This window comes from Colletotrichum abscissum (genome assembly GCF_030869225.1).
Source record: "Colletotrichum abscissum strain IMI 504890 chromosome Unknown Scaffold_66.1, whole genome shotgun sequence".
Lineage (NCBI taxonomy): Eukaryota > Fungi > Ascomycota > Sordariomycetes > Glomerellales > Glomerellaceae > Colletotrichum > Colletotrichum abscissum.
In genome coordinates this window covers 90,398-115,613 of record NW_026850510.1, presented here as the reverse complement: position 1 = coordinate 115,613, position 25,216 = coordinate 90,398, and the positions used below count along the sequence as shown (strand labels likewise).

The 25,216-nt window shown below is 51.0% G+C and overlaps 11 protein-coding genes across 11 annotated transcripts; 6 read left to right on the top strand and 5 right to left on the bottom strand.

Annotated features, from left to right (window-relative positions):
* Window positions 1-186: 186 nt before the first annotated feature.
* CABS01_15412 (peptidase family M28) lies at window positions 187-1,530 on the top strand (the record flags this gene model as incomplete). The annotated part of the gene is made up of 4 exons (XM_060548747.1): window positions 187-339; window positions 389-824; window positions 899-1,203; window positions 1,294-1,530. 4 exons carry the CDS (start codon window positions 187-189, stop codon window positions 1,528-1,530), a joined length of 1,131 nt encoding a protein of 376 aa, XP_060391866.1.
* A 709-nt stretch (window positions 1,531-2,239) lies between these two features.
* CABS01_15411 (uncharacterized protein) lies at window positions 2,240-2,670 on the bottom strand (the record flags this gene model as incomplete). The annotated part of the gene is made up of 3 exons (XM_060548746.1): window positions 2,240-2,293; window positions 2,358-2,549; window positions 2,608-2,670. The coding sequence occupies 3 exons, from the start codon at window positions 2,668-2,670 to the stop codon at window positions 2,240-2,242; spliced, it is 309 nt and encodes a 102-aa protein (XP_060391865.1).
* Window positions 2,671-4,100: 1,430 nt separating this feature from the next.
* Window positions 4,101-4,549, top strand: CABS01_15410 (uncharacterized protein; the record flags this gene model as incomplete). The annotated part of the gene is made up of 4 exons (XM_060548745.1): window positions 4,101-4,166; window positions 4,224-4,310; window positions 4,365-4,442; window positions 4,496-4,549. The coding sequence occupies 4 exons, from the start codon at window positions 4,101-4,103 to the stop codon at window positions 4,547-4,549; spliced, it is 285 nt and encodes a 94-aa protein (XP_060391864.1).
* Window positions 4,550-5,851: 1,302 nt separating this feature from the next.
* On the top strand, window positions 5,852-6,248 carry CABS01_15409 (uncharacterized protein; the record flags this gene model as incomplete). Its single annotated transcript, XM_060548744.1, has 3 exons — window positions 5,852-5,920; window positions 5,978-6,142; window positions 6,195-6,248. The coding sequence occupies 3 exons, from the start codon at window positions 5,852-5,854 to the stop codon at window positions 6,246-6,248; spliced, it is 288 nt and encodes a 95-aa protein (XP_060391863.1).
* A 270-nt stretch (window positions 6,249-6,518) lies between these two features.
* CABS01_15408 (uncharacterized protein) lies at window positions 6,519-6,852 on the bottom strand (the record flags this gene model as incomplete). The annotated part of the gene is made up of 2 exons (XM_060548743.1): window positions 6,519-6,564; window positions 6,617-6,852. The coding sequence occupies 2 exons, from the start codon at window positions 6,850-6,852 to the stop codon at window positions 6,519-6,521; spliced, it is 282 nt and encodes a 93-aa protein (XP_060391862.1).
* Window positions 6,853-8,182: 1,330 nt separating this feature from the next.
* Window positions 8,183-9,430, top strand: CABS01_15407 (2OG-Fe(II)oxygenase; the record flags this gene model as incomplete). The annotated part of the gene is made up of 3 exons (XM_060548742.1): window positions 8,183-8,472; window positions 8,535-8,601; window positions 8,669-9,430. The coding sequence occupies 3 exons, from the start codon at window positions 8,183-8,185 to the stop codon at window positions 9,428-9,430; spliced, it is 1,119 nt and encodes a 372-aa protein (XP_060391861.1).
* Window positions 9,431-10,228: 798 nt separating this feature from the next.
* CABS01_15406 (amidohydrolase) lies at window positions 10,229-13,225 on the top strand (the record flags this gene model as incomplete). Its single annotated transcript, XM_060548741.1, has 1 exon — window positions 10,229-13,225. The coding sequence occupies one exon, from the start codon at window positions 10,229-10,231 to the stop codon at window positions 13,223-13,225; it is 2,997 nt and encodes a 998-aa protein (XP_060391860.1).
* A 127-nt stretch (window positions 13,226-13,352) lies between these two features.
* On the bottom strand, window positions 13,353-15,512 carry CABS01_15405 (glycosyl hydrolase family 20; the record flags this gene model as incomplete). Its single annotated transcript, XM_060548740.1, has 1 exon — window positions 13,353-15,512. One exon carries the CDS (start codon window positions 15,510-15,512, stop codon window positions 13,353-13,355), a length of 2,160 nt encoding a protein of 719 aa, XP_060391859.1.
* Window positions 15,513-16,458: 946 nt separating this feature from the next.
* On the bottom strand, window positions 16,459-18,459 carry CABS01_15404 (uncharacterized protein; the record flags this gene model as incomplete). Its single annotated transcript, XM_060548739.1, has 4 exons — window positions 16,459-17,527; window positions 17,611-17,862; window positions 17,925-18,045; window positions 18,102-18,459. 4 exons carry the CDS (start codon window positions 18,457-18,459, stop codon window positions 16,459-16,461), a joined length of 1,800 nt encoding a protein of 599 aa, XP_060391858.1.
* An 862-nt stretch (window positions 18,460-19,321) lies between these two features.
* On the top strand, window positions 19,322-19,945 carry CABS01_15403 (ctr copper transporter; the record flags this gene model as incomplete). The annotated part of the gene is made up of 2 exons (XM_060548738.1): window positions 19,322-19,773; window positions 19,828-19,945. The coding sequence occupies 2 exons, from the start codon at window positions 19,322-19,324 to the stop codon at window positions 19,943-19,945; spliced, it is 570 nt and encodes a 189-aa protein (XP_060391857.1).
* A 116-nt stretch (window positions 19,946-20,061) lies between these two features.
* CABS01_15402 (uncharacterized protein) lies at window positions 20,062-24,097 on the bottom strand (the record flags this gene model as incomplete). The annotated part of the gene is made up of 2 exons (XM_060548737.1): window positions 20,062-20,738; window positions 20,800-24,097. 2 exons carry the CDS (start codon window positions 24,095-24,097, stop codon window positions 20,062-20,064), a joined length of 3,975 nt encoding a protein of 1,324 aa, XP_060391856.1.
* Between the last annotated feature and the right edge of the window lie 1,119 nt (window positions 24,098-25,216).

The following is a 25,216-nucleotide window of genomic DNA, read 5'->3' as shown; positions in this document are numbered from 1 at the left end:
AGTCGTGACATCCTTGTAATATGCCGCTTGGTGAGGAGATGAGCTACAGCATCTCATTGATGCATCGGCCCACCGCCTCGGAAGATTGGGCAAGTATATAAGGGCCTAGACGACCCAGTTTGACCCATTCCAGGAGGACTCTATTTAAGTGTTCATCGTCATCAGCTGCGGAGCCTTGCTGTCACCATGCGCCTGACTTCTCTCCTCGCGGCCCTTGCCGCCTCCTCGGCCGCCGGCTCGTTTGTCGAGCCTCGTGACCCGAACAAGTTGTTCACGCTGGAAATTGCTCCAGGCCAGACAGTCACCGTCACAGAGGAGGAGAAATGGGAGATGATGGATGTATGTGACCGCCGTTCTTCATTCCCGCGAGCGCAGCTAACACTTCTAGAAACGCGTCCACTTCTTCGACATCACAGAATGGTCAGATGTCCCCGCCGTCGCCTCCTCCGCAGACTTCAAGCTTCTCGCCGCCCTTCCCTTTCCAACGCAGATGAATCAGACGTGCCAAGTCAACGCCCTGATTCCGAAGCTGAACAAGGACAACATGCGCGCGCATCTCGAGCGCTTCTCGTCCTTCCACAACCGATACTACCTCTCCAAGACGGGCGTTGAGTCTGCAGAGTGGCTGTATGGCCAGATCAGCGCCGTCTTGGATGTTGCGGGACACCCTACGGCCAATATCCGCTACGTGCGTCATACCGCATGGTCGCAGCCCAGTATCATTGTTACGATTCCCGGGCGTAACCAGCGGACTGTTGTCTTGGGTGGACATCTTGATTCAGTCATTTCGGGAGATCGTGGCGCTGGCCGTGCGCCTGGTGCTGGTAAGTTCCAAACTCTCGATGCCAATGCTTCACGATCGATGGCGGAGAAGAGACTACTAATGCCACTGTACCAGATGACAACGGCTCCGGATCCGTGATGATTCTCGAGGTCCTTCGTGTCCTCCTCTCCGATCCGAAGATCGCGTCTGGTGACATCCTGAACACCCTAGAGTTCCACTGGTACGGCGCCGAAGAGGCCGGCCTTCTTGGAAGCCAGGATATCTTCACCCAGTACCGTGCCTCTAACCGCCAGGTCGTGTCAATGCTGCAGCAAGACATGGTTGGCTATGTCGGTCGCGACGGCGTCGAGAGATTCGGAGTGGTTACGGACTGGGTAGACCTCGACCAGGTTGCGTTCATGAAGCGCGTCATTGACACTGTGAGTCACCTTTTGTCTTTTATACTCTTATAGCCTGTCTCCATGATAAGAATTCAAAGATGTGCAAGCGCTGATCCACGTCTTTTTCAGTACACCGATATCTCTTACGAGGAGACCGTCTGCGGATATGCCTGCTCCGACCACGCGTCTGCCAACCGCAATGGCTATCCGTCGTCATTCATCTTTGAGACACCTTTTGGCAACCATAACCCGTACATTCACAGTCCAAACGACACGATGGAGCATGTCTCGTTCGATCACGTCTTGCAGCACGCGAGGATGGCGACCGGATATGTGTATGAGCTGGCGTACTGGCCCTTTGCATAATGTTCAAGGTGGACAACCATCGAACGAATGCCTCGAAGGCGTCGGATCTTCTTAGGACATTGAGGCATGATGAAAATTTTGCCTTGGTGAAGACGCATGTAGGGTAGAGAAATCAATAATGATAAGTGCAATTTAGTCACAGACTCGATCAATTTGCAAGGGCAAACTTTCTGATGATGGGACTCGAAATCATGAAGTTTACCATTACAGTTTGTGACTGAGATGTTCTGACCAAAACCAAAAGCCAAAAGAAATGAGCTATCTATGGCATTATGTAGGACCACCAATTTCGAACTCGCAACCTTTGCAGGACCCAATTATGCGTTAATACTTCCTCCACTAGATCATGTACACTTCAGACGCCACTCATGCCTTCCTCTCACAATTTTCGTCCTACGGCCTTGGCCAGGTAATTGGGTGGTAGGTCTATATTCGTGCGTGTTCAGTGTGACCAATAGTGCCTCAGCTCCCCTTCGTAACCTGCCTTGCTCAGCCACAAGGCATGAGTAGCTTTCTCTATTATGCAGCACTTTGGGTTCTCTGCCTTTCAGGTAGTATACGATGATTTCGGAAAAGTCGAGGTTGAGGTACTAGGTCATCAGAATCATAAGTTTGAGACTTAGTCAGAGTCAACTTGTCCTATTCACTGATCTATCTAAGGACAAAGAAAGCATGCTAGTATCCTCCAGTGAATCCAATCCGAATGCCCTTATTTGGGGCAGCCAATACCCCAGCCGGTGGTAGTGGAGCAGCAGTCGGCATCCTGTGATATCAAGTATGAGTACTTATTCATGTAGAAGCGGGACATTTTGAGGAGAAAAGCTTACGCAAGTCTTGGTGATCGGGTTGCCTCCGAGCATGACATTCTCGCAGAAGCTGGCACTCTGCTCAGCGCAGTAAGCGGCGCTGGTGCCACGGGCAGTGCCGCCCTTGTTCTGGTTGGTGCAAGCCTTCTGGCCCTTGCCCCAGCAGCAGTTGTCGAGGACGGCTTCGCCGTTCAACCAGCTGTAGATGCGGCACTGTATTGGCTATTAGTAGCTGGGACAAGACATGGTTTCACTGAAGTGAAAGACTCACAGAGGCGGCGAGAGTGCCGGAGGTGTAGGCAAGGCCGATGAGAGCGATCTTGGAGAACTGCATGATGGAAGATTTGAAAAGGTTGAAAGTTGCGAAGTTGAAAACGAAGTAAGTGAGAGTAAGATTGTTGAGAGAGTGTGTTGATAGTGAGAGACTGTGAGTTGACTGTGTGAGTGTGGTGATGAGAATAGTTGGATTGTATGGGAATTTGTCACTTACTTTATACCAAGTGAAATGCCACAGTTGATGCTCGAAGACGGCATCGCCGGCTCATGGAATGAGTATGTGTATGATTCGGTTTCGGATTCGAGAACAGACCATTCATGATGGTCTCTAAAAGAACGCTACAGACTCTACGGAATAATCAAAGAAGCGCAAAATGCAATCAATACGGTGCGTCTCAAAGTAAGCCTACAAACCTAACATAATGGAGTAGGCGAGTAGAGTCTGTAGGCCAAAGATTCAAAGCAGCTAGTGTAAGGCGGCTGAGCTGTATCAAAGAGTAAAAACGCCCCACAGGCTGCACGGATGACAACAAGTCACAATATATTCGCAAAAAACCATTTACAAGTGAGCGTCTAGGCAAGTACTCAAGCCGAGTCAGTCTCATTAGATGAACTCGGAAGCCGATCATGTCCGTCTTGAGTTGATTGACAGCGCATACCAAGGCGGCTATGCGGGGATGCCGAGCAGGAGGTGGGATGCCTAGCCGTATCCTCACAAGTAAAGACGAACTGGATCTTCAAGTCAGTCCAAACTTTGTTCGTCTAGTAACGTGGCTGAGATGATAGAAATGTTGAAATTGCCTATTTAGGACACGTAAATCGAACGATTGGACCCCCGCTTAGTTATCACGGAGCCATGACTCGACTACCGCTTGGGCATCCGAAACCGACCATGACACGGCATTCTATGTAGATGCGAGTTGAATTTGCCTCACGGGATCTGCACTTTAGACGGCAGACCAAGGTAGAAAGAACAAACGTATTCATTAATAGCTCATACTCGGGCCATCTGGTGGCTCGACAAGTCGTCGCAGGGCTCGTAAATGCCCCACCATCTGGCCAGAGCTTCGGCACATCACCGTAGCTTGACTAGATATCCCTGACAATTGTCTCTTGACTTCAGATCGCATCTTCAGACGAATTTGGGATACCAACTTATCAAGCTTTTGTGATGGAACGAGGCTAAGCATCCATCGTCTTAACCGTGGTTGTGTTGGCCTAAGAGAATCCCGACTGAGCCATAGCGTCACGATCTGAGTGTCTTTTCCAGATTTTGGAGATGAACTTGTGAACTGCGTACCTTATTGCTTTACGACGAAGAGATACCCTCGTGTATATAAGTCATCGACTTGACTCTCCTTTCACCATCTACTTTCCTACCTCATCACTCACAATCATTACAACACAGTCAAACTCGACACATCTCACTCACAGTCTCTCACTACTACAAGATTTCTTATATCTTCACTTTTTCACCCATTTTTCAAAATGCAGTTCTCCAACATTCTCTTGGCCGCTCTTGCCACCGCTAGCTCCACCGTCATGGCTGCTCACGTATGTGCTTGGCAACATGCCTCAATAAGATGATACGGGCACACTAACAAGCTGCAGTGCGCGATCGGAAACTCTGTTCGTACTGACTGCTGCTGGGGAGGCAATGATGGATACAAGTCCTGCCTGCGACAGAACAGCAACCGGGTGTGTACACCTCTTTCGGTCAATGATGGAAAACAGTACTAACGGACAGAATAGTACTTCTGCGAGGCCGATACCGCCAATTACTGCACCAATGTCAAGGGACCCAATGGGGCTATGGTGTCTACTACTTGCGTAAGATGCAACACTGATTCGAGATGAGCTAGTTCTTACTGACCCAATACCAGGATGCTGACTGCTGCAACACTCTCAACGGCTGGGGAACCGGCTGCCCCAAATAGATAGACTATGAGGAGAGATGATCTAGCGGATTGAGATTGGTTCAAATTAGATAGAAGGAGATGGTCATGATATATCTAGCAGACTACAAAACAATGACATTGCTCGCTCTATAGAAACTTCACCTTCAAGTACCCCGGCGGGATCAAGTGACAGACTTCCGTACACCATCAAGCTCTCATTTCTCTAGTAGGAAACTCAGTACACAACAGATGCATAGCAAACAAATTGCTTCAATGAAACCTCTAGTAAAGTATCATTTTGCACAAATGATTTCCGACAGTAGTTAAGACAACAAATATCATACTTCGACTTGAGTTGTCACCAAATTATCCGGACGATTCTGTGCAGTTTTCCACCATGTCCGAATTTCGCTTCATTTTTTGTCTATCATCACCACCCCTTACAGAACATCGCCTCTTGGCTCCTGCCAAGACTACAAGAAGGTTCAATTACTCTTGAAGGCATTCTTTCGCCTACCCAATGAGGCTCTACCATTTAACAACTCGGGCTTGGTATGCGGGGTTCACTTAGATTTCATCGCTGTCCCTACGTGAACTACCCCATAAAATAGACTCTGCAATATGGAGCAGCTATCAAGTGACAGCCGTGCTTCCGTGCTCGTAGTCTCACATTAAGCTACTGTTCCCTGCAAAGCTAAATTCCTTGCGTCGTAAGCCAAGTTCGTGCCAACGGCCTGGAGCAGAAGATGGCCCGTGATGGTATATGCAAGTCAGGTACAGATAGATCTTAATCAACCCAAGTCCTCGGTATCGCGCCCTCTTGAGCCGAAAAAAATGCTTGAATCAAGACTATCCATGCGCTGCACTCGCAACTATAGCGCGGCATCGGATTGTAGGTTTGGACCGCTGAGTGGTACCGCAGCCAGGCAAGGCACCCTCACAGCCCTACGAGGTGTTGTGGATACCGGGATTTGATGGGAATCTATCTCGGATCACCCGTAGGTGCACTAGACTGTTAGAGAATGCACCGCCTTCTGCGAACTTAGTTCAGTCTCATTGCGTTGGAAAAACTCCTTTAGATTATCCTGTCAAGAATTGAGTATTTGTGCGTCTATTCTGGAATCGGGATCACCGAGAATATGGCCGCGTCGGGTTCATAGGAGAATGAGGAAACCCATTTACGAGGCTTGGAGGATATAAGAAGCGTTGAGGATCCTTCTCAATATCTTTTGTCTCTCATCATCCTCACACTTACACATCCAATTCACTACCAGTCTTCCACTCTTTTCTATATCAACTCTCATTTCAAGATCAGATTTCGATCATCAACCTTCATTCAAAATGCAGTTCTCAGTCGTCATCACCGCCATTCTCTCAGCTGTCGCTGTTCCTGCCGTTCTTGCCGCTGAGGTAAGCTTTCTAACTTTCCAACCATTCTCAGTCACAAAGCAACTGACAATGAAATAGTGCAAAGTCGGACGCAATTACCCCCAGACAGACTGCTGCTGGGGCAAGGGCCAGAAGTCTTGCATGAACCAGAACGGCGATTCAGTCTGGTGCGCGTCCAACTCGGCCAACTTCTGCTACAACGTCATGAAGCAGGGCACCAACACTCCTGTGTCCGCCACCTGTGTAAGTCACTGCAACTTTCCTGAGGTTGAGCTTGTTACTGATTGCTGAATAGGATGCCGACTGCTGCGACACTGTCACTGGCTGGGGTATTGGATGCCCCAAATAGACTCAATCAGGAGGGTTGAAGGGGAGAAATGGAATGATTCTTCTGTTTCAGAAAGCCCAGCTCGATAGAGAGAAGTTTGTTGATATGTATCTTATATCACCGATTCCTGTCTGGCACCTGGAGCAGAGCAGACTCCGTTAGATATGAAGAATAGATTCATGTGTGCAATCCTTTACTTGAATTTCACTAAATTGTACGTCCTTTGTGAACAAAACATTTCTACGATGCGATTACGTCCCGTCATGATGTTCGTGAACAATCCTAAAGTACCTAACAGGTGTTGAGTTGGTTGTTTGCGACGAAAGGACTACAATTCCTGAAGCAAAGTAATTAGTATTGATAGCTATCGCCAAACTAGACGGACTGACAGTTGAACTATGAAACTCCGAATACAAGCCAAGAGTCTTTCAACCTGTTTTATTAATTGTGCGTCCTTGGCCAATGCAACTGTCGTTGAGAAAAGTGCAACCTCGGTTGCGACTCCCGGTACCTCATTGGCCACCATAGAATGCCAAGTTTCGACGTGTTCATACCGAACTGATCGCCAATTGTGTGTTGCGACGTCAAATGTCATCTCAACTTTTATCCATCTTAACTCCGTCATCTCGGTCAGCCATCGCCGTGGGGGTTGTAGTCGGGGTCTTTCCTCCGAATCCCAACTACATGTGTGCAACGCTGCTCGCTTGCAGATGTTTCGCGTCTCCCGCGGATACCGCACTGAGATTACCCCGCATCGCCAATTCGAGATGGATGGAATGTGTGGTTGGTCGCCTAGTGTCAGATCCTAGCCAGGGGTCTTCTTGCGGATACTCCCGGATGGTGGCGGCCTCTCAGAGGAACCCTTGTGGTTCTTCGACTGTCACCAAGAAGACGATTGCATTGTCTCGACAATGGCCCAAGTCTCTGCCACGCGGACGACACGTTGTCTGCGACTAAGCTGTCAGCCTAGCTGCAGAAATTTAGCACAGCTTCGTGTGACCGGAGAGACATTGGTGAGCTGTGGTGAATCCCTTCTGTCCGACATGAGCCAATGAATAAGCAATTACATTGCACGATGGGCCATCTGCCGGGCTTGGCAATCTTAGTGTCGGGTAAAAGACCGAGAGGATGCAATTCCGAAGAAAGTTATGCCCCTCCAAGCATATAAGGAAATCTACCGAGAGCGGGGTGTTTGTTGTTTATGTGGTGTTGCCTAGGCCAACAGTCCTCGTCCACGTACTTACAAAACGCATCTGGCTAAACTTGGAGATTGAAAAGAGGCGTTGTCCTTCTCGGCTGGACTGGGTTGTTTCTTCTTCCAGAAATGATAAGATGGCCAAGAAATGGTGCAATTTCTACGCCCTGCATGAGACGGACCGTATCCGATTGAGTAGTTTGAGAGAGCGGGGTCCTACCAGAGTGCCGCCATCACGAACCAGATCAAGCAGCGCTAGAGCACGAAATCCACTTTTGATACGAAAGAGGCATCGAGCTCCTCGAGCTGTCAGTGATAGTCTCGTTGGCGTGGGACGCATGTGATATGGAGAAATGTGCCGATTGGCCCGAGACCCCGCACCATTGCATGAAACTTTAGGTCTCATTGAATGGGACATTGTTAATCACAGCAATCTGGAAGGAGGATAAGAAATGATGATGTGGGTGGATCTCGTCGCGTTGCTGACAATGAGGGGCAAAGGGTCTTGTTGGTGCGCCTACGCAGATCAGACTCGGAGCTTCAGGTGTAGCTCAGGCAGAGCTGTTCAGGTCTTCAGGGTTCTGGGCCTTGGTCGTCTCGAATTGTATAAGTAGGAGAGCTCGCCGGCGGGGTTTAAGCTTGGGAGAGCAGCTCATCTTGTCGAAATCAAGTCTCGGCCTACGATTTGTAAACTCGATCTTCCAAGACCGTCTTCACTACCCAGAATTCCAGCTTCCGCTTCCCTATACACAGCTTCATAATGGGTATCTCCACTGAAGTCCCGCAGACCGTCGAGTGGTCCGGGAAGAGGGTCCCCGTCTACCCCATGGAGACTGTGGACTTTGGACGCGTCCTCTCCCAAGAGCCAGCCGAGCTTGAGAATATGCTCCGCATTTGCCAGCAACAGGGTTTCTTCTACCTGGACTTGAATGGCCTCGATGGCAGCAGATTCCTCGACGACCAGCAAAGGACTCTGGAGCTCATGCACCGCTACTTTGAGGCCCCTATCGAGGATAAGAACGAGCTCGGTCTCATCACCGCACATCTCGGGTAAGTGTCGGCCGCATCAATGAGACTGGAACACTCAGAAAATGCTCATGGCTTAATTCTAGATATGAGCCCGTCGGCTCACGAACGGGTGGTCTTCCCAATACCAGAGACGGATATGAGATGTTCAAGGTGAGCTTTTATCCTGAGACTCCCATGATGGTTGAACATGAGCTCCAGCTAACCTTCTCCATTCCAGGTCTCCCGTGATGAGATCCAAAGATCCGACCCCAAGTTCCCCAAGATCCTCCAGAACGATAAGGAGAAGGCAATTCTGAAGAACGCCATCTCCGGATCCAACCTGGTTACCAAGACCGTCCTCTCCGGTCTCTCCACCGCCATGGGCCTCGTCGGTGCCGCCCGTTACGAGAACGCCCACCGCAACGACCGCCCTTCTACCTCCACACTGGCAATGATGCACTACGTCCCCGCCGACCCCATCAAGGACACCCAAATCGGCCACCAGAAGCACACCGACATCAGCTCCCTCACCCTCCTCTTCGCCGAGGAGTGGGGACTTCAGATCCGCCCCCCCGGCACCAAGGAGTTCGGCTTCGTCGCTCCCAAGAAGGGGTGCGCCATCATCAACGTTGGCGACTCCCTCCGCTTTGCCAGTGGCCACACCATGATGTCGTGCATCCACCGTGTCGTCCCGTACAACTCTGAGAAGCACCGCTACTCCATCGCTTACTTCCTCCGCGCCGAGAACGACACCATGTTCAAGGACAGCGAGGGCAGATACGTCACTGCTGGCCAGTGGCATGATGAGAAGTTCTACCTCTTCAAGGCCACCCCCGATATCCAGGCTCTTGCCCCCCCATCCATGTTGTACGGCGGCATGACTGCCGATGAGGAGTGGACTCCGTACGCGCAGCCGACCGCTAAGGCGCACGCGCCTGAAGTGTCTGAGGAGCTTAAGCAAGCTCCGGCTGTGAAGGAGACTTTGGTTGAGGCCCATTAAGCGGCAGCACTAGTGTAGATAAATGAGACCAAATACATGTACCTACGTTAGCTTGACTTATCACTAAGTGGGGGATTTCCCTTGAGGGATTCACATTTGAATGAAACGGTCTGTGTGATAAAAATGACATTGTACCCTTCATCAAAATTGTGAACAGAAAAGCGCTCTTGTAGTACAACACAGATCCCGTATCCGATTCTTCGCCGCCTAGTTCGAGATGCCGGCATCTCTTCCCGAGATAGTCTGGCACACACTCTCGTATTCATCATGCGGTATTTCTTTTTCCTCTGCTGTACCATCTAGGTGCACGGTGATCAGAGCGGGGTCTAAATCTAGATGGCGTCAGTGGCCAGAGTCAATCGATACATCCCGCCGGACGAGCAACGTATGACAGACGAAAACGGGCAGGGTACTGAGTATCCAGTAATGTGAAAGTCTATGCCACGTCTTCAAACAGGTCTACCTCTACGGCTACATGCATGTACGCACCAGTGGCTCCGTGTTCTGACAGACCCATGAGCACCATATCATCAGCCGCGGAAACAGAGCTCTGGGAGGGAGTTTAGTTTTAGTTTGGGCTGCCCGGAACTAATTTAGGCGAGTTAAGCCCTGTCCTGGATCCTTGTTGCGATCATCAAAGCCCCTTGGAGGCTGGGGACAAGGACGCCCTCACCCAAACAGACCTGGAGCCGTTATTGTTGTCCATTGCTACCAGTATTATGTGTCCTGTTGTTCAACTTCAAACCCACCCTGTGGCTCTGTTGTCTTCCTCAGCCACCGACACCGACGACTCAAACAATGGCACCGCTTACGGGCGCCGAAAAGATGGATGAGCTGCCGCCCTACAGCCCACCAGCGGCGACAGCGGCTGAAAGTCGCCGTGTCCTCTCTTCGTCAGTGCGGCGGCGGCATCATCCGGCTCTCCAACTTTTACCCCGCAGGTCGCGAACATTGCGCGTTCTTGGTTTAGCATGCCTCGCGTTCATCGTCTACGCGCAATGGAGACAGATTTACCCCGTGGGCGGCGTCTCCGGCCCGGAATTTACGATTCATGGGCTCTCAACTCGCCAGCTGCGAGAGGATCTGTCGACTTGCGGAAAACTGCACAGTCGACCGATTGACCCGCCTGGTTACGGGAGGACACGGAACGCCCGCTACGTGGACGGCAAGAAACCCACAGTCATCAGGAACGCAACAATCTGGGTCGGGGAGCCGGTCGAAGGGTCTGCCGACTATTCATGGATTTCTGCCGACGTGTTCATTGAGCACGGCCTCATCAAACAGGTCGCTGAGGGCATAGCGATAGCCTCCCTGCCCGGAGATGTTTTCGTCTACGATGCGGGTGGGCGGCCGCTCACCAGCGGCATCATCGACATGCACAGCCATGCTGCAGTGCACTCACTGCCAACACTACACGGCAATGAGGACGTCAGCGAGCTGTCGAAAGATATCACTCCCTATGTCCGATCCATTGACGGCATTCAGCCGACGGATCATCAACTCCAGGTGATCAAGTCTGGCGGCGTTACCACGTCGTTGATTCTTCCTGGATCAAGTAACAATATTGGAGGCGAAGCCTTTGTGGTCAAGCACGCCGTCGGAGCTGCTGACGGACGCAATGAAACAAGCGTAACTGATATGCTAGCTGACCCGGATCATACCTGGCGGCATATGAAGATGGCATGTGGTGAGAATTCGAAGCAGGTCCATGGGAAGGCGGGTGAACGTGGCCCGTACAGCCGCCTCGGTGAAAGCTGGGAATTCCGTCAGGCTTTCGAGCATGCTGCCAAGTTGATTCGCGAGCAAGATGACTGGTGCCACGCCGCTGCTCAAGGTTTTGACAATGTCCAGACTTATCTCAGCCACGACCTAGAATGGGAGGCACTGATTGCTGTGCTCAGGGGCCAAGTCCATGTTCATGCTCATTGCTACACCATTAATGATCTCGAGGCTTTCGTGGATCACACGAATGAGTTCAAGTTTCCCATCCGCGCATTTCATCATGCCCACCAGACGCATCTCGTGCCCGAGGTAAGTATTCGCAAAGCCCTTGATGGTATCTCCCATTGCTGCGTCTTTTACTCACTCGTCATTCCCAAGATTCTCAAACGGGCATGGGGAAATAATCCACCAGCGTCCGCCCTCTTCGCCGACAACATGTGGTACAAAGCCGAAGCTGCTATGGGCTCAGAATACGCGGGAAAACATCTCTATGATGCTGGACTGACGCCCATCTACGTGAGCGATAATCCGGTGCTCAATGCACAGCACGTCGTGTTTGAAGCTGCGAAAGCGTACAAGTATGGTCTGCCTTACCACGCTGCACTGGCATCCGTCACCACTGCCCCAGCTGAGAGGCTGGGAATGGAGCATCGCCTCGGTAAAGTCAAGCCTGGCTTTGATGCCGATATCGTCGTCTGGGATAGTGACCCATTGAGCGTTGGGGCTACGCCAGTCCAGGTCTGGATTGACGGTACTGCTCAGTATGACGAACCAGTCAGACTTAACAAGACCTATGAGGGTACCATAGTCCCCGATGAGAATCTCAGCGAGGTTATCGTAAAGCCTCAGATCATGCAGGGCGACGTTGTCTTTACAGGAATTTCAAAAGTACTACACTCCGTAACAGTGAGTGGCTTAGCAGCCAATGGGAAAACCTACAACGTAGCCGTCTCTAACGGCAAGATTACTTGTATTGGAGGCTGCGAAGCCGAGCTCAAAGTTGCGTCTAGCCATGAAGGTACTCTAATTCACCTCAAAAACGGCCATCTTACTCCGTCCTTCATCGCCTTTGGCTCAACGATCGGTCTAAACGCCATAGACTCGGAGCGAAATACCGACAACGGTGCGGACGGGGGAAAGTTCAGTCGCGGTGTTGACGGGCTCGCCCTCGATACGGATAAACTGCAAGTTGCCCACCGCTATGGTGTCACCCGAGCCATCTCGGCCCCCAAATTCACGGCTCTCGGCACGCATCACGGCACAAGCACTGGGTTTCTCACCGGGGCTGGGACTACTCTCGACCGTGGTGCCGTGTTTGCTCGCGACGCTGCTGTGCACTATACTCTCGATCTTTCCGCGAAAAGCGGGGTTAATGGAATTTCATCCATCTCAGGAGGTGTTGGCGAGCTGCGACGGAAGCTTCTCACGGCAGTCTCATCGCTCGCTGCGAATGACACTATCCTTGTGGAAGACCGATACACGGAGGTCGCGTTTCTCCGAGAAGTTGTCGAAGGGCAGATGGCACTCGTCGTTACTGTGCATAGCGCAGACACCATCGCTGCCTTGTTAGACGTCAAAAGCAGTGTTGAGGAGGTTCTTTCAGAGCTCGTAGACAGCCCGAACACGCTTCGTTTCGTCGTATACGGTGGCGCCGAAGCTCACCTGGTTGCCGACGCCTTATTTGCAGCCAAAGTGGGAGTTGTTTTGGCACCAATGCAGTCTTTTGCGGTTTCTTGGGATCAGCGACGAGCGCTTACAGGCGCGCCTTTGACAAACGGCACAAGTGTAGATGTCTTGGCTCAGGCTGGAGTTGATGTGGCTATTGGCTTGGAGGAGGACTGGATCGTGCGAGACCTTGGCTTGCTCGCGGGCGCGGCGTTCAAAAATGGCGAAGGGCGGCTGAGTGAGAAAAGTGCATTGGACTTGGTCGGAAGGAATGTGTACAGGATCCTCGGTCTGGAGGATGAACTTGAGGATGAGCACTTTGTGATACACGAAGGGAGTCCGCTTGAGATTGAATCTAGGGTGCGGGCTGTTGGTGACAGAGGACCGGGCCTATTAGTTTTCATCTAGGAAGGGGGCACTATCGGGCAGAACACAGAAGAATTGACTAGACATAGAGTTCGACAAGAGACGCGATTGAATGGAAGTATCCGCGACCTGTATAGGTACTCTCTTGGAATCGGTCTAAGGGGTCTTTCTAATTCGTAAAATGGGCAACGTTGTCGACCACAAGACTCTGTATCCCAGGGCCACGTACATCTTCCAACGGCGCAACGAAGGCCATTTGGCTCCAGCTGAAAAGTGTGTTACGACCCCCATACACAAACACTTCGAAACGCCCTGCGAACTGTCCATTGATCCAGGCCATGCTTCCATGGAGCACGTCTGTGACGATGGTGACGTTCGCAGGGAGCTTCGATATCGTAACTGCCTCGTGTGTCGAAGTAGATACGTTCGACCAAATCCGGCCTGGGTGCCCAGGGTCAAGCTGCATAGCATCTCGTTCGCTCACGGACCGAAGAGGATAAGGCCATCCGTCCGCAGTGAATGAGAGGCTGCCACCTTCATCTAATGCGAGAGCGGTATCAGGACCGGACAGTGTGAAAGGTCCAGTGACAGCCAGCGTCAGGGTATAGTTCATGCCCTTACTTCCATGGCCAAGGTGTACTGCCTCAGACTCATTGGTAGAACGAGACCATGAGACTAATGGCCCTTTGCATGTAGGCTTGGACTTCGTCACTATACGCTCAAGATTCTGCCCCGGTGCGAGAGGCGTGAAGAAGTCAATGCTAGGCGCAACCCCTTCGTCTACGAGCTGTGCGCCACGGCTGCCACTCCACGCGCGTGCTCCGACCAGCGCTATGCCTCGGCGCATGGCATAGTACGCCTCCAGCTGGGTAGAGGCATCCGGGCCGTTGTCGTTCCAAGCCGCAAGAATGGCACCTCTGTTTGCCGGTGAACTATCTGATAACTGCATGGTCTTGTTGAACGGGTTAAAATCCGCCGGTGTCCACTGCCACTTAGGCTCGTTGGCGAAGTTGAGCACTCGAGTTTCGTTGTAAAATTGGGGGTAGCGAGCAGGCAGAATTGGCATGTGGTCGTTCTTAAGAGACATGTATGCCCACCAGTCCTCGGAGTTGATTATGTCGTAGTCATTGTTTGATAGCAGAACCGGGTCCGATTCGCCGTACTGCCAGTGCTGAATTACTACGTCTTTGGAGATAGTCTTGTTTTCGGATGGCTCGTTTGTTCCCCAGATCCGAATTCTCTTACCGACAGTGGAGTTGATGAAAGAAGACATCTCGTTCACAAAGCCAATGTAGTCGTCAGCCAGCGTCGCATCGTATTCGTCTGCGCCAACATGAACTTCCTTCGTCTCGAACCAGGGAAGAAACTCCGACCAAATACGCTTGACAGTTGGGATGGTATCCGGATGAGACAAGTTGAGCAAGTCGCGCTTCGTCAATGAGAGCTCGGGCTTCCACTTGGTGAGGTAGAGGCAATGACCTGGTGCTTCGATCTCCGGGATAACAGTTACACCTCTTGACGCGCAATGACTCTGAAGATCGGCAAAGTCTTCTCGGGATAAGGTCTCGTTCTCCCGACCGTGAAGGATCGGCAACAAATTCTCATCTTCCGGCCGCAGCGAGAAGTGGGAGTAGACATCTTGCCATGACGCGTTCTGCCCGCGGTTGAGCGGGTAGTTGTCGCTGAGGTGATAGTGAAACTCGCTCATCTTGAAGAAGGAAGCGAGGCTGCACAGCTCCTTGAGGAAAGCGGGCGCGTACCACTTGCGTCCGGCATCGAGCATAAAGCCTCGCGTGGCATAGGCCGGCGCGTCAACCGATCGCCCTGTGGGCAGAGTCCCGTTCCCTACCAGCAGGAGCTGGAGCAAGGTTCTGGTCCCCCACCACATCCCCCGCGCGCCTGTTCCGCCGATGAACGCGCCAGACGGGGAGATGACGAGCTCATAACCTTCCGACGTAGGATTGCCATTTTCGTAGGTGAGCGACGAGGTGTTGCTGGTGAAAGAGCCGAGAAGAATGCCGCTGGCGTTGGCGGGGCTGGGGAGACGATCGACGCGCTGTAATGTCCAGTTGACGCCTGTTAGCTCGCTAATGTCTTGTTGGAAGAGCTTCGCAAAGTCGTGGCCGCTTGGTGGAATTAGAGTCAAGCCATCTGTATCGGCTTTGGAGGCTAAACTTTCCTCGATGTAGATGGTCTTTGGGCTTTTATTGACGTGCCATACAGTGCCTGGAGAGGATTCCGAAGTTCGGAGGGTGGGAGGGAGAAGTTGCAGACCCCCTGCTAACACTGGAGTGCAGAAGAATGCCGTGATGAGCTGCAAGAGCGCCATGACTTGAAATTATTTCGGCGCAGGTTGATGATATAGCCTGCCCTCTTCGAACACTTCCAATGCACCTCCATTACATTGCCATTAGAATGATTGACCATTTATCCAGGAAAGCTATATATGTCTTGGTTCGTATCTCGGCTTCAGTGTTATCACCCCTCACTTCATCTAACTTTCAGAGATAGATCAGCAGAGCTGCCCCGCAAATTAACGGTCTGATGTAACAACGCATGCTGTGCTATGGTAACGTAACCGAAATCTCAACCGGGGGTTGGTGCCCTCCGTCCCTTGCTTCATACCCGCAGTGAGCAACAAGCCACGGGTTGCCCACTGGCCTCAGAGTTCTGCCAAATCGATGGTGATTGCGCCCAATATCAATGCATCCGATGAGCGTCGGGGAACGGCTGGTCTTAGATGAAGTTAAGACCACGGATGTGTCTAGATAAAACGAGATAGATTATTCAATTGATTTCAAAGCGCTAGATAGTAAGATCGCGTCCCACCAGGGATGATCACGGCACGAGTACCTTCAAGATCACAGGAAGTGGTTGGAATGGATCCGGATGATATGAAAGTTCAGTACAAGGGCAGCTTGCCCATCCCGAATTGCATGGCGGTTTTCGTATCGAAATCACCATATTGCATTGAGCGCGTGCTTGGGGCACATTGCGCGTATTGTGTAGTTAAAAAGTGTACCGTATCGTGTGATTTTCCTTGAAAGCGTGATCCCGTCAAGGTCGATCTTTTGCGCCTGTAAAGCCGGGAAAAAACCACCACATAAAAGTTCAGTACAATTTACGGTAATATATTGGGCGACAAAAGCGTGTATTTTAGTACTCAGTGCAACGCTGGCAACTGGAAGTTGTCTTTGCGGCATGCTAGTTGCGTTCAATATCTGAAAAGCCGAATTAGCATTCATGGACTTGGATGGGAGAAAGGCACTGGAGACTTACGAAAAGTTCTCCTTGTAGAACCAGACCTCACTGGCACCACCTCCGCCTTGCAGAATGCGTTTCTGGGCTTCGGCCGCAACTTGAGACAAGTCGAAGACCAATGATGCCGGACCACAGGCTATTAAGCCAACGCTCCCTGATTGCTCAATGGCTCGCCTGGAAATTGCGGATACATCTGGTCGTCCGTTGAAGGTGCGTAAACTGACCAGCCCATAAGGTGATTGCCATTCAGTGTCGGAAGACTTCCCGGGTGTTTCAATCACCTCCTTGTCTGCATCATATGTCGGAGATTCTGGATTTGACGAGGTCGACTTGTTTTGCACTGAGGTCCCGGTCTCATGGAAAGAAATTGAAACACATGGCGCCTTTGTGTTCTCGGCATGGGGACGTCGAGCAATAATGTCGTCCAATGCTCTGCAGTACCATTCCCGGAACTCCAGATCACGGGTTGCCACAATAACTTCCATCTCTGTGTTTGCGGTCCCTCTATATTGTCGTTGTAAAATGTGCTCGATCATTGGTAAAGAGAATCCTGCCCCTGCACCCCCGGCAACAACGAGCGTTCGGTCGAAGCCAGCGAACCATCGATCCGTAACGCCACCGTACGGACCGTCGAGCAGTACTCTAACAGGTGCCTCCGGAACTTTCCGAGCAATCGCAGCAAGCCTAGCAGTTATCCCTCCTCTCGGTTGGATATAGAAGACCATTTCGTTTCGCTGGCCGTGTCGTGGGATCGAGCAGATCGTAAACGGGTGGGCAGTCAGTGAGTGCATGCCGCTAGTGAGGAACCTCAGATACACGTGCTGTCCCGGTGTCCACCGGGCATTGGTTTCAATGACGACCTTCAGACAATGAGGTGTGACCAGTGATACTCGGGCGTGATCGACACCGTGCTCCATGAAGGTTTTGAATTGTGAGTAGAAGAAGCATAGAGCGTACAACACAGCTGTGACGATGAAGTAGTCCCATGAGGTGAGACGGAAGTCGCAGTGGATGAAGAAGAAAATGAAGAAGACAACGGCTGCAAAGAGGTGAGTTGCCTTGAACAGCTCGTAATATCGGTCCCTGGCAAAGCAAGTTGACTGTCAGTAATGTCTTCATGTCTGCATCCAGAAACCGGGGGGACAACGATGAACATGTTAACATACCGGACCCAACGAATAGACATGAAGGTCAACCATGCTTGAGCTAGGATAGCAATGACGCCTGTAACCCACATACCTCCATCATTCCACTGCTTGACTATGTCGCCTTTCCAGATGTGAAATACGACAAAAGGAAACGTATGGACCAGCGCAAGTACAAACATAGCCCATGCCACCCAGTTATGCCAGATATTGAGTTTCTCGTGGGATATACCGGTCAGGGCTGAAATCGGGTTTGCCTTAGCGCCTAGAATGCTACGGAGACAGGGTTAGAAAAGCCAACAATAAGATCTTTGGGGACTTCTCGAGTTACTCACAAAAGAAATGGCATACATGCCAATGCCATGTAACCGGCACGAGTGGCAATTGGCGGCGAGTTTCCAAAGCTCAGTTGTTTGGTGTTAGGCCAGTAGTATGGCTGAGGACCGAGGGTCATTGCTAGAAGATTGTCAGTCTTCGATCTCACAGGGCCTCACGCGAGGAGGTAGTAGTACCTAAGAAGAACATAGCACCTACAGCGCCGAGGAGATATGTGCCTAGGGACTGTGTGTTCCAGGAACCAAGCCGCCAACTCTTATAGGATAAGAGACGGCCTGATGACAAAGTCCTTAGCCATAATGAGTTTCTTCTCCACGATGTCGGGGCGTATGTCGAGGCAAAGCTGGCAATAGCCGCAAACAATATAACCGTTACGAAGAAAGCAACAGTAGGTAGTCCGTATCGATGATCAGCCTCGTACCAAAACACCCAGTAACCCGTCTTGAAAGCACATTGCTCAGGTGTCATAGAGCAAGTTCCAGCATCGCGGCTGGAGTGTAACATGACCGGTTGGCTCAGCCAGGGAAGAGACATTATGGCGTTAGGCTTCGATTACTCAAGTAGGATTCTGGGAGTGAAATTCTGCTCAAAGACGAGTGCGAGGAAGGGTTTACAATAGAAATGTCATAAGCATCGTGCTTGGCAAAACGCTGACAATCACTTCGCTTGTGGATCAGTTGACGCTGAAGTAGATTTTGCGTAATTTGGCATTGGCCATCGCAGACAATCCTGCCGTGATATTGAGGACTATCAGGGTATCAAACCGGTTGCCACGTACATTTGAGCGCGTTTTTTCGATTCGCGAAGTCGGGAATCCTGCGCTGCAACTCCCAGGGTTTTGAGCACATTTGAGCTCGTTAACTCTCCCTATCCGGAATATAAGCACCACCCATGCCACACTGCGGTTCTAATGTCACACTAGACGACCAACAGATGCGTCGGCAACTTGACCTAGGGGTTGCAATTGGCTAAGCTTTGTGATTTGGCAGATTTCCACGTGGAGAATGGAGTCAACTTGCGCGTTTCGGGACCCTCTTTTCCCACATTGTTTCCGACGACACGGACGTCAGATGCCGTGCCACCCGGGATGGAGGGAGAAACTTGCTCATAGTAACGCTCGTGCCGATCTTCCACTTTACGGTACCATCTACCCTGAGTGGATGAGAGGAAGAGTCTTCTAAACTTTGATAAATCATATGATGCCGCCATCGATATCAATGATGGGACCAGATTTGTCTATCGACGACTAAGCACTAAGTACAATACACCCTACTACATCGACTCTGCGAAATTCCATCGACAAGAATCGACTGTATCAATTTACAACCGGATTGAAAGCTCAATCATTCCAGAGCAAATATCCACCGATTAGAGTATCACTCCATAGTCGACCGAAATGGATATGAACATGGCAACCAGCACAGCCATGGCGATGGCAACATCGACTAGTGCTGCCTCCGGCGACATGTCGAGCATGTCGATGTCAATGTCTGAAATGGCTATGACATTCTTCGAAGCCTTCCAAACACCGCTCTACTCGGACGCATGGACACCGACAAGTCCCGGTCAATATGCGGGCACCTGCATCTTTCTTATCGTGCTGGGCTCGATCTTACGCCTCCTACTCGCTCTTAAGCCCGTACTCGAAGACCGATTCTGGAGAAACTACTCCGTCTACGAATCGGACAAGCAAGCCTTGACAAGTCACCATGCAGAGAGTGTTGAGCCAGGACAGGCCGGCTCGGTGATCCGAAAAGATATTGTGGGACGGTGGAAAGGGTGGCGGGCTGGTGCTGCTGCTGCAAGAGCAACTTACGAGGTCATTGTGGGAGGGATCGGATATCTCCTGTGAGCCACACCTTCGCACTTGCATGATGTCAATCTGGCTGACAATTTTCATAGGATGCTTGCGGTGATGACGATGAATGTTGGCTACTTTCTCTCCGTGCTCAGTGGTGTTTGGCTCGGAACATTTCTGCTCGGCGGACTTGCTGGCGGTAGTCCGGCAATCCACTGCTAGAACAAATGACAGCGATGGAGTTATACCAAGTCGAAGCTTGGTCATTAAAAATTAGCAAATCGATTAATAATTATGATAAAGTAAGGTTCTAGCATCACGTCTTGACGCCAATATCGTCACACCCAATCCCCTCCTTCGTGATATGGAATATTGTGTCTTGAGCCAGGACCTCTTCCCAAACTGACCGCAGCTGGAGCCCGATATGGTGATGTCCCTTGATCAAGGTCACCGCTATCATCATGCGGTGGAAGCCAGTTCGCCCCGGTATACACAGTGTCTTCGACGCTCTCCACCGAGTCGACGCCCATACGCCGCCCATGTTTTCCGGTCAAAGCGCCGTAAAAGTATCTCCGCCCCAACTCCCCAACTTTCTTCTTCCTATCCACCGAAGACAGCTGCGATAGACCTTCAAAGTCATCCAACATTTGGCTTTCGTTGATGTAATACATTGCGCCAGCAATGCTCCGGGGATCAACTGGCATCTCGGGCCACTTGATGAATAAACTTGCTCCCACAGCCACGATCATCAGCGCCAAGATCGTCAGACTAATAATCGAGCAGATGTTGTGGGAGTTGAGCGTCTGAGTTAGGTTGTACGGTACATTGGCCAACAGCATCGGAAGAAACTCGGCTGTTATGGACATGAAAGCTGCCAGCATCAGCGCTATGTCGCCGTTGATGATCGCGGCGTAAATGCCGTAAAATCCATTTGTGGGGCGTGTAAAAAGGATGGATGATTCTGGTCGTTGCGAACGCCGGCCCAAGTGATAATACGGACTGACAATAGCAATACCTGCAATCTGTATTAGTCAGGCTCCTCGATCCTGGCTGATGCTGGGATCGGGGCTACTCACTCATGAAAATCGATTCCCAGCAGAAAATAATAATGACACCCAATGCGGCAAGGAAGAAACGGAGTCCGAATGTTTGACTGTCCATGAAGTCTTTGAAAGAAGTACGAAGACCAAGCGTAACATGATAGTAAAGTATGATGATGAACAAGGCAAGCAAGAAGCATACGAACACAATACGCCACCAGTTCGTAAGCGCGATGAAAGGGTTTTGTTTTCGGCCATTAGTCGCACTGCCGTGTGGATGCTTGATAATATGCGACTCATCATCGGTCGATAGCGCTCCTGACCCTGCCGATTGCAAGTTGTCGGCCGATTCGTCATAGTAGATGAAGCCATATTCGTCTCGACCGTGTCTATTCTCAAAGAAACCCAGCATGTAGTTCTTGTCTGCCATTGTTCTTTCGTGAGCTTTGAATTTGACGTGATGTGGCCGAATTTCTGCGTTCAGAGAAAGTGACGATATCCCCCCGATGCTCCAAGGATTTGCGTGAAGTCCAGTCTTCCAGCTGCGAAGGAGGTACAGGAGAACCAGCAGGAGAGCGACGATGAGAACGAGCAACGCGATCAAGATATAGGCTAATTTTGGGGAGACGCCTAGCTGAATGCCGCAGCCGTCGATGGCGGTGATTTTGCATTTGCCATGTAGTTTCATCCCAATCGCCTCAGTTGCCAAGGGTGCCAGGAGAGACGATGACCATACCATCAGTGTCGTGATGAAAGGGACCGGATGACCTTGCCTGAGAACTTTGAAAGGAGCCAAAAACCCATTCCAGCCTTCGAACTGAATGGTCATGCTATTCTTCCCGAGTGCACCTCCTTCTTGAGATAATGCGTGGAAAGGCTGATATAACTTCGCGTTGAGGTCAATAATTCGGAGAGGAATTGCAACCATGACGGCCAGAATCACCGGAAGGAACTTGCCGAGGAAGTAATCGCCATCGGTGAAGGCGAACTTCTCGACTTTGGTTATGACGGTATCGGGTTTGCTCGTCGACCCTGGATGGGAAACTGAGGTGAATACCGCCGTGGAGGGGCCAATAGTGGACACTCGTGTACTAGGCTTCGGAGTGGATGTGATCGTACTGAGCTTGCCCGATATTGAAGTGACGAATGTGGTGGGGCTTGGAGTTGATATGACCGTGCTCAAAGAGCCTCCGATCGTCGTGATCACTGTAAACGATAAAGGTGTGCTCCCAGTCGGCGTCGTCACCATCGCGATTGTGGTTGGCGTTCCTCCAATTACAGAAGTAAACTCCCTCGGAGCCGGTGTTCTAGTTGTCAAAGTCTCCTTACCATCAATGGTTGTCCTGATGATCTCTGGGGCGTCGGTGGTTGTGAAGACGCCAGTACTGCCGCCGATTTGGGACACAAGAGTCAAAGACACCGGCTTGAAGCCTGCGGCGTTTGTAGACTGAATCAGGACCACCGTAGGCTTTCCAGCAATGGTAGTCTGGACGGCAACCAGGCCTACAACCAGAGACGGAGTGACTGTGACTACCATCTGCGTCTCTTCGCCCCCTATCCTCGTCTCGACCGTCTCCGCAGGTGGCGTATAAACGCCAGTGAAGACACCTCCAGCATTGGTCACCAAAACCTGAGGTTTCCCCGTTTCCACAACTGTCACAACCTTCCCGTCAAACACGCTGGTGATGAGTTGTGTGACTGGGTTAGGCTGCTCGCTCTGCTGGCCTCGCGACCCTCCAGGAATGGTAACAACTTTGGTAATTTCGGTTGTTCCTACGGATACGTACACTACCCCCGCCGCAGTCGAGGTAGCTACACTTGCAATAGTCGTCGGCACGGCAGAAACAACAACAGAGCTGTAGGTGCTGACCCTTGCCGGCGATGTGAACTGGGCCGTTGAGGTTATGGTCGCCTCTCCCACTTCATTTGTGACTTCGACGATTGTCGAGGCTGGTGCAGCCGAGGTTGAGGTTGTCACACGACCAATTGTCTTGGTTGTCGTCTGGTAGTAGGTTGTTTTGTCGTCGCTGATAACGTCTGTTTGGGTGGTTTGCACAGGTAGTGTCGTGGTCATAACCACGTTGCTACTTGCCAAGGTTCTCGTGACCGACCTCTGCGTCGCAGTTGTGATCACTCGTGTATACGTGTTCTCGCCAGTACTTCCGGGTATTGTTGTTTCAACAGTCGTCGAATAGCTCCACAGAGTACTGGCTACGATGGATGTTGTGTACTGGAAAGTGGATCCAGGTCTTGTGACTGTAGAAGTGAACTCGGACTTGATGATGGAAAACACCTTGTCGTTTCCGATGGGCTCCAACAATGATGAGCTGGAAGATGATGCGGCACTAGTGACAGGAGCGTTGGGATGGTTCGAACCGCCAGAGGAGGAAATCAAGCTGGCTTCTTTGCCGCTTACTGTCGAATCCGTTATGTCTTTAGTCTTGTCTGAACTTTGCGGTCTTCTGGTTGTTAACGGTGAAGCCAGAATAGAGTCAACTTCTTTACTCTGAACATCATTAAATCTCGTAGTGCCTGGTGATGGTGACGATGTTGGCCCTGAAGTTGGATTATGTTCTTTACTCTGAACATCATTAGATCTCAAAGTGCCTAGTGATGATGATGATGTTGCCACTGAATTTGGATCATCCGTAGCCGTAGTAGTCTCGGTAGGAAGTTCGTCAGACGGCGCAGATGAGGGCGGACTGGAGACGGTCGGGCTCTGTGCCTCACTTCCTGATGCCGAGGTGGTGGTTGTGACTTGTGCCTTCTCTTGTCGACCAGTGGGAGATTGTTCTTGCTGCGTTGATACTACAAAAGCTACACTAGATGCTTTTTCTGACGACGATATAGTAACAGGAGCCGCTGAAGTTGACTTCGAAGCAGGAGATCTCCCAGGCCCAGAAGTCCTCGGGAGATCGGCATTGCTAGTTTGGATGATCGTCGACAGCTGTATACCAGAAGACGGACCAGAGTCTGAAGACGATAGGTCCTGTGCTGAACCACTTGGACTTGAGGACTTCTCGCTGATAGAACTGGACTCCTGCCGTGAATCCAGGTAATGGCGCGGCTCAATAACTGCTGTGCTGTCTGAATTTGGCATCGTATTCTGAGCATAGATCACCAACCCCACCAAGATGGAGAGGACGAGAATCATGCATACGATGAAAGGCCATTGCAGTGGTTTCGGTCGATAGTCTGGACGCGTCGGTATTGGAGGTGGACGATTCTTCTTGCCTAGCTCATCGTGGTACTCGTCGATGTCCTCAGTAGCTTGCAGATTATACTGCGTTTGCGAGTCAAAAGTGGGCTGTATCGCTGGTGGGTGTTGATGCATGTTTGCTACTAGCCTTTATCACGGCATGATTAATCGTTGAACACCTGTTGAGTCGAGGTCTTGTCTCTCGCTGGTTGATATTCTTATTCAGACCAGAAGGAGACGTCAACGATTGTCCACATGCAGCTTTCGAATAATTCAGAATAGGCCTGGTCATGAAAACAGAGTTCGCCGAGCCAGGAATTCGCCAATGTACAACATGAAGAAAGCCCTGAGTCCTTGGGTCGCGCACACCAAAGCAAAGCCACCATCTTGTTGTGGTGGCTTTGAGACATCCAGGCAGCTGTAGCAGCTCAGCTCCGCGAGTGGTCCATCGTCTTTCTGGTGCACTACTGTACCAGCCTCATCGAGTGCCAGTGAGGCCGCTTGACCGCTTGCAGTCTGCATCAACAGCATTTCACGGGCGAAGGTTGAAGCCAATGATCATGTGTGGTTGTCCTGGAAGGCGCCCGCTACCCTGAGCTGAAGTCCGGTGCTAGTCACATTCCGGACTGGTGAGTACCGGTAAGTATATGCGGGCTGAGCCATGGCAATTTTGGTTGAGAAGGCTGATTCGCTCCAAGGTCAGGGAGCACGAAGGACCTAAAACATGGCTTTTCTTTCTGTGGTATTTTGCCATTTCTCATGTACTAATGCCGAGAATGCTTTGATGCGTTTGGTAACATTCGATGAAGTAGGTACTAAATGTAGGCTCAATCGACGATTTCCATGGTCTAACTTGCAGGTCTGACAGTCGTAGAAAACAACTTGTCGAGAGACGATTTCGAAGCACGTTGGGCGCAGGATTGACTCGGTGGGTCGGCAGCATGGGACTATCCAGATTCGCTCAGACACGCCAAAGCAATGAGGGTGGCTAGGGACACTAGGCTGTATTGCCGGGGCTCCACGTACGTAGGGCTGAATGCCGCAGAAGTCGGGATTGTGCTACAACGAGTTAGGACTCCTAATCTAGCCTCGCATTTCCGGTAGTTGAGGCTGTGAAGACGATGCTTCGGAGGGCGAGACATCTCTACCGAATGGCTGACATACCCTTTGAGACCGGCCCGTGGCCGAGACCAAAGCTATTTCACTGAGAAGTACCTCCCAGAGGTAGATCATGTTGTTCCTAAGTCATGTATC